General features: G+C 48.1%; 1 protein-coding gene across 1 annotated transcript; it reads left to right on the top strand.

The window, feature by feature from the left end:
- The first annotated feature begins 3,297 nt into the window (after positions 1-3,297).
- LOC112989430 (glutathione peroxidase 1) lies at positions 3,298-4,757 on the top strand. The gene is made up of 2 exons (XM_026110585.2): positions 3,298-3,843; positions 4,095-4,757. The coding sequence occupies exons 1-2, from the start codon at positions 3,313-3,315 to the stop codon at positions 4,458-4,460; spliced, it is 897 nt and encodes a 298-aa protein (XP_025966370.2). The 5' UTR covers positions 3,298-3,312; the 3' UTR covers positions 4,461-4,757.
- The last annotated feature ends 5,919 nt before the right edge of the window (positions 4,758-10,676 follow it).

Genomic DNA, 10,676 nt, shown 5'->3' on the forward strand with positions numbered 1-10,676 from the left:
AACTCATGGGTCGTGTGTCCATCTGCTCTTCTAATCAGAAGCAATTAATTTGTTATCTCAGTTTTAATTTAAGCTCCCTTTAATCTACAGAACTATCATCTCAGTCTCCTCTGTCTTTTCCACCAGCTGGCATTAGTTCTCCAGACCTTATCTGCCTTCCTCCAAGTTCAGATCTGCTGGTAAGTCAGTGTCTCCAATCGTAGCCATATGCTCCAGCTTTCTTTGTTTCTTAGATAACTGGCATTGGAGCAGAAGCTAATTTATGACTGCGTGGTATTAAGTTATTAGTCTTTCACAACCTAATCTTGCTTTTGAAGGTGGACAGTCTGGCTCCCTTTGGATTCAAATCACATCTCTTACCTCTACTGGCTATGTTTATTCCAGAAGAAAAGGAGCTGAAGATGCAGATAGCCAGACCAGAACAAGGCAGTGAGAGCCCAGCACTCATGGAGAGCAATCCAACCAGACCATGACATGCTAAAGAGACAGAGTAGCAACAGGGAAAAAGCTTAGAAGCAAAGCGCAAGTGCCCTGCTTGAGTAAGGAGGAGACCCAAGGCAGCAAGCAGAGCCCTGGCAAGGGGAGTCGTAGTTGGACTCCAGGAGCAGGAGACAGGAAGGTGTGTTGTGACCCCTTAATAAACATCACTTTTGTTACTCTTAAATAGCACTAGTCTATCTTCTTTCTTCATAGGGCAACTACAACTTGTCAGACACCTCAAACGGGGTCCCCTGAGCCCAGCTAGTCCCCAGGTTGTTATTTCGAGGGAGCTCTTGGTATTTCCCTGGGTCTAAGTTCAGCTGGTTCTACAAAATGTGTCTAGGCACAGGGCATGGCTCAAAGCCAAAAAAGTTCAGCTAATCCAGTTAGTTTCCTCAAAACTTGCTCATTACGGAAGGGAAAGGTCTAACCTACTCTTGTCTGAAAAATTCAAGGCTGCAGAAATAAGCTCCCTACTTCAAATGCAATCCCCAGGTCCGGACTGAGGCTCAAAGATGACAGTCTGAGCGAGCATCAAAATCGGCAGCAAAGTTGGCTAAAGAGAAGCTGCCCGTGCGGCCGCAGCATTGCCCTGGAGGTCACCCTGAAGAGAAGTTCCTCTTTTTCAAGCTGCAACAGCTTGCAGCGCCCAAGAGGCAGGCAATGAATCTGCATAGACTGTAACCATCGATTCGTTCTAAAGCAAGCACGGGCCATGTGTCTCTGTTCATCTGATCAGATGTTTTTCTGAGCCTTGCTCAGGAGTCCCTGATCTCAGGACAGTTGTCATGACTTCTGATATCAACGCTGTAACATGTTACAAAAAAACCACAGGTTTTTGAAACATCTGAACATGCAAGATAATCAGGCAAAGGTCCTAAAACTCCCTGCAACCAGGAACTCTTCTAGTTTCTAGTTGCTGATGCAGGTGCCAAGAGCAATAGCACGAGATTCTGCAGTCACCTGGGAACCCAAGTCAGAAGTGCTGGTGGAGGGGAGAGAGACATTGTTTGGTGACTATTCGTTTCAGTGCCAGCTGGTATTATGATGAGTCTCTAATATCAGGCAGAAAAGTTAGCAAACAGCAGTAACATAAAAGCAAGGGGGAGGGCCCTGTGTGTCAGAGCCCTGAATGCATTCTCCCCCTTCTGGGGTTTGGGCTGCCTGGGCTCAGGGCCAACTCTGGTAAGCAGCTGTCTGACCTTGAAACTGTTGTGAAGACAGAGCTTTTTGCAAAAAAAAAAAAAAAAAAAAGAAGAAGAAAAGAGAAAAAAAACTGTCAGAAGCCTCAGCAGGGGTTTCCCCCCTTCTCTGGGGTGCATAAGCTGAGGTCCTCGTTCTTGGTCCCTGCCAAGCTCTGTTGCCGCACAGTCCTGTTGATCCTGACACATGTATTTCATTTCATGGCTTGACCTCGGATCTGCCTGATCTTGGTGACCAAGTCACCTTGCCATCCCTCCTGCCCATTCCTGCTGCTCCCTGACATTGTGTTTGAGACAGTTGCACTGAACTGAATCCTCTAATAAAAATTATTCTGTGCTAGGGATGTTCTGGAGGAGCATAACATGTCAACACAAGACTCATGGAGGACTATTTAGGCCATATTGCCTGTAGCAGGTATAAGCAACAGTTAGTGTAACTCACCTAGGACTGAACCCAAACCATAATAATAAGAGCAGCTACTACTGTATGATGTAAAACTCCCTAAAACAAACCACAGAGGTGAGGCAAGAAATGGAAAAGCTGGGGATGGGTAAGAGCACCTGCTGAAGTAAACGGAGGCACTACCAGCCTCAAAGAACTGGAAAAAATATAAAAGATGACTAAAACAGAACTGGGGAGCTCCCAGGACAAGAGGAGCTGAAGGTGCCTCTCCCATAGCCCATCTCTGGGGTATCAGGCTTAGTGAATTCTCATTAATGAGGCTTCCCTCAAGGTGGCTGGTTTTGCACGGTCAGGTACGTCCCCAGCAAAGCTTGTGCACGAGAGGACAAACAGGCTTTATTTCAGCTGACGGCTGCCCCATTGCCTGCTCCCCGGGCTTAACAACGGGGCAGGCTCCTTCCAAAGGACAAACGTACAGTGCCGGTGGCCCGGCCCATTTATCAGCAATGCTTGATCAGTCTGAACTGATTCAGTCCGAAACGCCTTTTTTTGCAGCTTTTCAGAGCATCTCTCACACATGCAGCACTCTGATCAGTGTTTTCCACAGATGCTGCCTAACTCAAGGCCCTCTTCAGATTCAGAGTGCCTCCCTTTTCCTCCTCCCAGGGCAAAAAACGAAGGCATTTCCTATTTCTTTTATAAGCTGCTCTCATTTAGCAATAACGTCCTAGGCGGAAGTGGCAGTTGGAAGAGCTGCAACCCCTCGCACTGCGTTTCGCTGTTCATATACTGTCTTGTGACCACAAACGCTCATGGGGCAGCTTCAGATTTTTGTCGATTTTTTCCATAGCATTTATGAGAATTTATGACACTTGTGTATTATCTGTGGATCTACAAACAACCCAATTCTGCGGTTTTAATTGATCAGAAAAACGTTCAAGCCTTTCTCTAAAGGCTTGAAAAAGGCTATGACACAAGAGCTGGCTACTGTAGCACAGCACAAGATGGACGTTAAACTCAGTTAACTGATCAAATGCTACGTGATCTCTGATGAAGCACCAAAGGAGCCCGTCGCAGAGGCCGGCGTTGCCACCAGCACCGGCGCAGGGGCCGCAGGGCGCAGCCTCGGGCAGCGCAGCCTCCGGTTCTGTGCCTCACCGGGGAGAAGGGAGGCGAGAAAAGGGGAAAATGGAGAAAGGGGGGGGGAAGCAAAACAGGAGAGGCAAAATGCAGAGGAGAAAACGCAACCAGAGGGAAAAAAGGAAAGTGTTTTTAAAGGGGGAAAAAGAGCCGGGAGACGCTAGCAGGGCCCTGCAGGCCCCGCGGCCTCCGCAGGCCCCGCCAGGCCCCGCCGAGGCCTGCAAGCGTGGCCGGGAGGCGCCAGCTCCCGGCTGCCGCAGCGGGGGGGAGCGGGGGGGCAGCGGGGCCCCTGGCGGTGCGAGCCCCGGCAGCCCCGCCCCCACGGGGCGGCGCGAGGCCGCGGGAGGCCGCGGCGGGCGGGCGCGGCCCGCACTGCTGGCCATGGCGGCGCGGGGAGCGGCGGCGAGCGGCCTGGCGGGGCTGCAGGCGCGGCCGCTGGGCGCGGCGGAGCCGCTGGCCCTCGGCTCGCTGCTGGGCCGGGTGCTGCTCGTGTCCAACGTGGCGTCGCTCTGAGGCACCACGGCCCGCGACTTCGTGCAGTTCAACGAGCTGCAGCAGCGCTACGGCCCCCGCGGGCTCGTCGTGCTCGGCTTCCCCTGCAACCAGTTCGGGCACCAGGTACCGCCGGCGGCGGGGAGGCCGGGGCGAGGCGGCCTGGTCCGGCTCGGCCCCTCCGCTCGGCCGCCGAGCCCAGCCAGGGGCCGGGGTGACCGCGGGTTAACGGCGTAAGAGCCCCTCCGCTTCAGGAGCCCCGTCGAGGAGCTTCCCCACCCCCGGGGGGAGCTCGAAGCTGCTGGGTCCCGCCTGGAGTCTCACACTTCATTTTCCTGCTTGTTTTTTGTTTGTTTTCCCGTTTGTTCCTCTCTTAGGAGAATGCCACAAACGAGGAGATCTTGCGCTCCCTGGAACACGTTCGTCCCGGCAACGGCTACAAGCCCAACTTCACCTTGTTCGAGAAGTGCGACGTGAACGGGAAGGACGCCCACCCACTCTTCACCTTCTTGAAGGAGGCGCTGCCCTTCCCGCATGACGACCCCTCCTCGCTGATGACCAACCCGCAGTACATCATCTGGTCCCCGGTGTGCAGGAACGACATCTCCTGGAACTTCGAGAAGTTCCTCATCGGCCCGGACGGCGTGCCCTTCAAACGCTACAGCAGGCATTTTGAAACCATCAAGATCCAGGATGACATCGAATTGCTTCTTCAGAAGGTTCCTAAGAGTGTTCTTGGTTAAACCAAAGCTTTGCTGGGAGCTGCCAGGCTTTTCTGCTGAGACCTGTCAGGCCTGTTGCTGAAAGTGAGAGAGGAATCTCTGCTTCCTGCTTAATTTGTTAGGCTTGTGCCTGCTTTTCTAGCGGGGGGCTGCTCGCTCGGGTGGTAAATTTCTAATGTCCTTGCAAGTTTTGCTCATGAGAGTGCATCTTCCAAATTCTTGAAGTGTACTTGATGTTTTAAAAGTTGCATGTGAATGTTTGGAAAGCCACTCCAGGGAAAGCAGCTTTGAGCCTCTGAATAAAAAATGTGTACGTTCTCTAAGGCTACTGCTTGATAAATCTGGGATAGCTGGGTAAAGTATGGCTACCACACTACGCTTCCATCAGACTGCAATCTTCACACGAACTAAAAAACAACTTGATGGGTAAACACTGTTTGCAAATGATGAATCAATACCTGTGTCCTATTCCCTGTGTAACTAGCTTGTCAGAACAGGAAAGCAGCATAGAAATACCCTGCCAGACTCTTCACTTGGCCTCACTCGAGGCTTGCCTGCGCAAGAAAGATTAATGCTGGCACAGGACCAAGGTATGAATTTGCTTCCAAATTCCTAGTTTGGATAGTGATAAGAGGCCTGGGCAGCATGGACACTAGATTAATAAATGTTTAGGGAGGTGGAGGGGTAGTTTTGAGTTTGTGTTGAGTGTTGTGCTGTTCTGATGGCACTTGCAAATGGCTTGGGGAAGAACAGCCATCTTGATTGAGACCAAGGTCCACCTAATTATCTGACCTCTGTCAATGGATGCCTAGGGAAAACTAAGACCACAAGCAGCATGCTTGGTAACAGAAGCACCTCTGCCCCCTTTCCACCTCAGCTATCCCCTGTGTTTATTGTGTTTTGTATTGGTGGCAGCCCAAAAGAGATCTCTGTGTACTTGCCCACTCCCACATTAAGCCCATGTAAGCTTATTGCACCCCCAACGCCTTGTAACACACTGAATTAGATGAAGAATCAGGTTATCTTGTTTGTTTTGAACCTGGTTCGCGCAAGCTCCTTTTGCTTCCCCCTAGTTCTTATGCTGGACAAGAGAACAAGCAGTCTCCATCCACTGGCAGCAGGGCAGGTTACTTCTTTCCCGGAATGAAAATTATAATTTCAGCTGCTCCTCATATGGGAGCCATGCCTTACCTTGGATTGTAGCTTTCAGGCACAATTGCATGCAACATTCAAAGTGCGGGTGAGCCGAGATTCAGACAGATTTCTTCCTACCCCTTTCCTAACACTTTTTTGAGTCCTGCCTGGCCCTAAGTGATACTTGTATCATGGAGTTTTTATAATCCTGGTATTTGGTTCCTGAGCATTGATGCTCAGCTCAACCTGTTGGTGAATGCGTGGAATTAGAATTGGTTTCCTTCTGGGAGCTGAGCTTGCACCAGATTTCATCTGCCATCTTACTGCCCAGTCACTCAGGTCCTGCAAGTTTTCAGTCAACTCATGACCTTGCCACCTCAGATAACTGTTTCACTGGAAAACTATCTCCTTACCTGTGTATGTGATGCACATTTTGATTACAAGTCACTCCTCACAAGGCACAGAAGCACTGACTGTAAGCTCAGTACCATACTGAGGAGTATCAAATGCAAACTAGAAACCCCGATTTTTGGAAGGAAAGCATAACACTTCTAAGTTTTATCAGTTGTGCATTGCTTTCATAATTAGAAACACTTTGGTTTGATTGTTTTCTGTTTATAGCCTCAGCTTCTCACCTCACTTGCTGATTGCCTTGCTGGTTTAAGTAAATTTAAGGCCCCTGCTAGGCTGAAGAGTGCTGGGCTGGGCACCCTGTGGCAAAACCGACAGCCTGCTCCACCCTGCTTACTCCTAGGGCTGAGTAATCAAGCTTTAAACTGAAGATTACGCAACCCTCATCAGGCTATTTCTTAACTTCCACTGCAGTTTTGTGGGAAAACAGGAAGTTTTCAGTAGCTATTCTAGCTTTGCAGCAAAAGTTGCTTGACTTGGGATGTTAATCTTTCAGTTAAATCTACTTCTCTAATTAATGCAGGATGTTAAAATATGCTCAGAGTATAGTGGATCATGGGTAGCAGGAACTCATTACACTGTATCTAAAAAATCTTTCTTGACGTGAGCTGTGGCACTTCCTTAATCTTGATTCACCCAACCTTGAGACACTTCCTGAAGATCCCTCTGCAGAGACAATTTCTTTGCTTTGACATGTTCCTCATTAGCTTGTGGCCCTCACTGAGACCCACCGTTGTGGGGAGCAGGTTGTAACATCTGCTGCTGTTCCAATGTCAACCATGCAAAAAAAAGGGCTCATGCCAAAGTCGGATATCACCCTGCCCTAGTCAGAAGGATACCTTACAGAGTGTTTGTGGCAGTGGTAAGAGCCAAGGGATGCACCCTCTGGCTGATGCAGTTGTGCCAGCAGAAATGCAAAGCAGCAGTTCCAGTACAGACACATTCATGCCAGAAGTACATTGATGCTATTCCAGGATGAAAATTAGCTATGCCAGCAGGAAAATGAACAATACAGGTATTAGCACACTGCAGTTCCAGCAGTAGCTCTGCAGAGTAGATAAAAGCCTCTCAGCCTTGCTATTCTCTGCCTCTTTTCATTATTCACTAGAGTAGCTAGCTCCTGGGGTAAAGGGGGGCTGGGGTGAAAAGGGTGGCCTGCGGGCTGGGAATGTTCCTTAGCAACACACACTGAAGAGCACAGCCAAGTGCTCGAGACTTTTCTGCAAACAGGTAGTCCCTCCCTTAGCGTCAAAGGATCTGTTTGCACTGTTTTCCCCGTTCTTCCACATACCGGAGGCCCACATTTCCCCCCTTTCTAGAGAACGTGTTTTGTGCTCCCTTCTCCCTCACCTCATGATTCCCCTCTCCCCACACTCTTTTAAGCTGCTGATAGTTGTCATCAACTTCTTAAACCTTCAAACAAGTTCAGATATTTGAAGCTGTGCTGTCGGAGTGTTAACTAGCTGCGAAGAAAATTTTCCCTTCCTGTCCCTATCTCCCTCTCCTGGGTTCCTGCATGTTCCACCCCCCAAACCCAAGAACATCTCCTGAAATGATGATCGATGAGATGTGGTGTTCAGAAGTGTTATATTCAACAGAAATGCCATCAAATGGAGCACAAGACCTTTCTAGCTCAGCCTATTAAATGTTCTTTCAGCCATTTAAAACTGCTTTCTCCTCCTGCAAGGCTTTGTTGCACCTACTAAGTAACTTTAGGACAGCTTTTGGTCACTCACTGCTTTTTATCATTGCTGTAGCAAGGTGGGCAGGAAACACCTGACTCACACTGGGTTGTACCAACCTGTAACTGTTTGGAAGGTATTTGTTCCTCTCCATTCCACTCTAGCAGTTAGGAACCACAAGATTTCAGCTGGAAACCAGCAAGGGCAAGAAGCCAAATAGCTGAAAGGAAAGCAGGTAAACAGAGGAGAAAACACAGGGACACCCCTATCTTCTGTGAAACTGTAACAATGTCATTTCCTAATACTGAATCAGAAAGCCATGAATGTGACTATTTTAATTGTTTACCACACTTTCTATTCAGGAATAGGTAATTCACATTTACCAGTGAGGTCAGCCAAGACAGCATTATCTCAGAACAGCTGACTCATTTTAAAAACACACCCAGTCTTCTTGTAACAGGCTGTATCAGTCCCCTGAAGACCAAAAAGGGCTGTGGCCCTACTCTGAGAAAAACAGGAGCAAGTAACAGGACTCAGCTCTTGCTGGAAGGAGAAGATTGTCTTCTATTTTGATGTTAATTGGGTGGACTTGCCCTGCCGTTCAAAAAAATGAAAGGCATCTAGCGACTTACTCCAGGACGGCTGCAATTCTCCTAGGCCTGGCCGGCAGGAGGTAAAGCCCAGCCTACAGAACCGCCATGACGGCAGGTCTGCCAGGAGACTGCTTCTCTGAGCATACATTTACAGTCTGAGCATGTCATCCCTTCCTTTCTTATCCATGAGGTAAATGGACTTCTTTGGTGCTTCAGTTTAAAGCAGGTTTTTAAGTTCTTGAATCATCATCTGAATCCTTCCCAATTTTCCTAATACTCAAACATAGGCTCCATAAACACCACAAAGCTTTGTAACAGTGATTCTACCACTGCTATATACAGAGATAATACTGTATCCTTACTCCAAATCCATCTTTTAATTTATTTTTAAGATCCAGTAACCCCTCAAAGCCTAAGCATGACACACACTGATGACTACCCACTGTAACTCCCAAATTATTTTCAAAGTTGTTGCTTTTCAGGACATGAACTCCATCCTGTACTTCTCCTTCAGTATTTGTTCCTAGCCTTTAACTATGGCCTTCAGCTAGATGATATTTCATTCAGTTTATCAAGCAACATTAAAAACACAATAAAATCACAATTTACTTGATTATTCAAGCCATCTTTGTTAAGCAAAAATTTAGCAACATTGCAAATGCTAGTTAAACTTGCACACTCCCACAATTAGAAATTATTTCTAAAGATTCCTTATCCTACTTACAGACTTGGTTAATGATATGAGAGTAGAGAAAACACATGAATTCCTGGTGCTTGGATTAGTTTTACGAATATAAGAAGATGGGACAATTCCCATGAGCACAGAGGAATGAGACGACAAAACCAGTAAGGACCACTTGTGACCTTCCAGACTCCAATTCCAGAGGTTACTTAGCTAGAGTAAGAATACCATTCTTCTTCAATAATGAACACTGACAAATTAATTTACATAATATTTTCTAAAGCAAAACTCAGGTTTCCCTTCTGCAGCAAATCACAGCTGAAGAGAACAGATGAGCCCCTGAGGTTTTGCCAAGCCAGCACCGGAAGCAAGATTAAAAAAAAAAAAATGCAAAGTCTCCATTTGAGACAGCTTGTCTGAGCTTAGGAAGAAGAATGCACTGGGTGCCCCATAGCCTTTCCTCTGGTCTGCACAAGCAGACACAATATGGATGATTTGTATCAGCATGCCGTGGAACTGCAATGTATCAACTTATCAGTGGAGCAAAATTCAATGATTACAGTTTCTGATGGGAGAGAAGCTCAACTTGGCTTAAACTCAATGAGGGGCTACACTCATGTTTTGTTTTGTTTTCTTTTTTTTTTTTTTTTTAGACCCATGATACAAGGAAGACAAACCCAGAATTCATGCTGCTGAAGGACATTCAGTGCTATTTCTGTCTGGGCAAGAGCCACATCCTTGATCTCCGCTCAGTTTGCTCATTCTTTTCCATCAGGACATACTACTCTAGAGAAAAATGCCTAAATCTCTTCCCAAAGGGTTATCTTTCCAGGCAGCACTTTCAGAATTCCCGAGAGCTCCTCAGCTAGTCACTAGGACCTGTTCTCTCTTCTCTTTCCTTAGCGACTCGAAATGTCCTTCTCTAGCCAGAGCCATGAGAAGAGGCATCCGTAAAGAAACCTATGTAAGAAAATCGAGGATAACAGGCAAAAAACTGTATCAAAAGGCTGATGATGTCAGTCTCTAGAAGAGAAACTTCAACTTACCCCTCCAAGCTAATATTAGAAGGATTTGTCTTGCTTCAAGCTAGATTAGGCAGATAATTCTGCTCTCCCATAACCATCCTATTAACTTCACATCCTTCCAGATGTCTGAAAACCCTCTAACCACATCAGGCACCAAACTGCATGGTGAAAAGGCTCACGTTATTACATTACAAGTTCTGCCCTGCCAGCAAATAATACTTAAACCATACTGCCCACACAAAGTACGCTAGCCTCCTTCTGTCTGGAGACAGGTTCACCCTGGGTGCACCCTCCCGTGCCTCAAACCATCATGGGGATGAGACCCGCTGTCTGCATGGCTGAGGTCTCCTGTGCCCCAAAGGATTTTAGCACTGCTCTGAGGTCCCCAGACACTCCCAGGATCCTCTTCTGGTGGCCTCTTCCTTCAGCCATCAAAGAGATGCAAGAAGTCAGGTCAGCAAGGCGAGATGCCCCCCCCGAGGCAGCTGCCAGCCCCACAGCACAACGGGTAAAGGCCTGGACAACAGTTCTGGCGGCCACGGGAGGGGGTATTCACCCATCCCACAAAAGACAACTCAGCACCAACAACCAGACCCTACAAGCGCCCATCTGCTGCTGCTGTTTACAAGCGCCACGGCGACGCTGCGGGGCGGCCATTGTCACAGCTCCCGAGCTGGTGTCCGGGACGCCGCGGCCCGCAGGCGCTGCCA

This window comes from Dromaius novaehollandiae, chromosome 12, assembly GCF_036370855.1.
Source record: "Dromaius novaehollandiae isolate bDroNov1 chromosome 12, bDroNov1.hap1, whole genome shotgun sequence".
Classification (NCBI taxonomy): Eukaryota; Metazoa; Chordata; class Aves; order Casuariiformes; family Dromaiidae; genus Dromaius; species Dromaius novaehollandiae.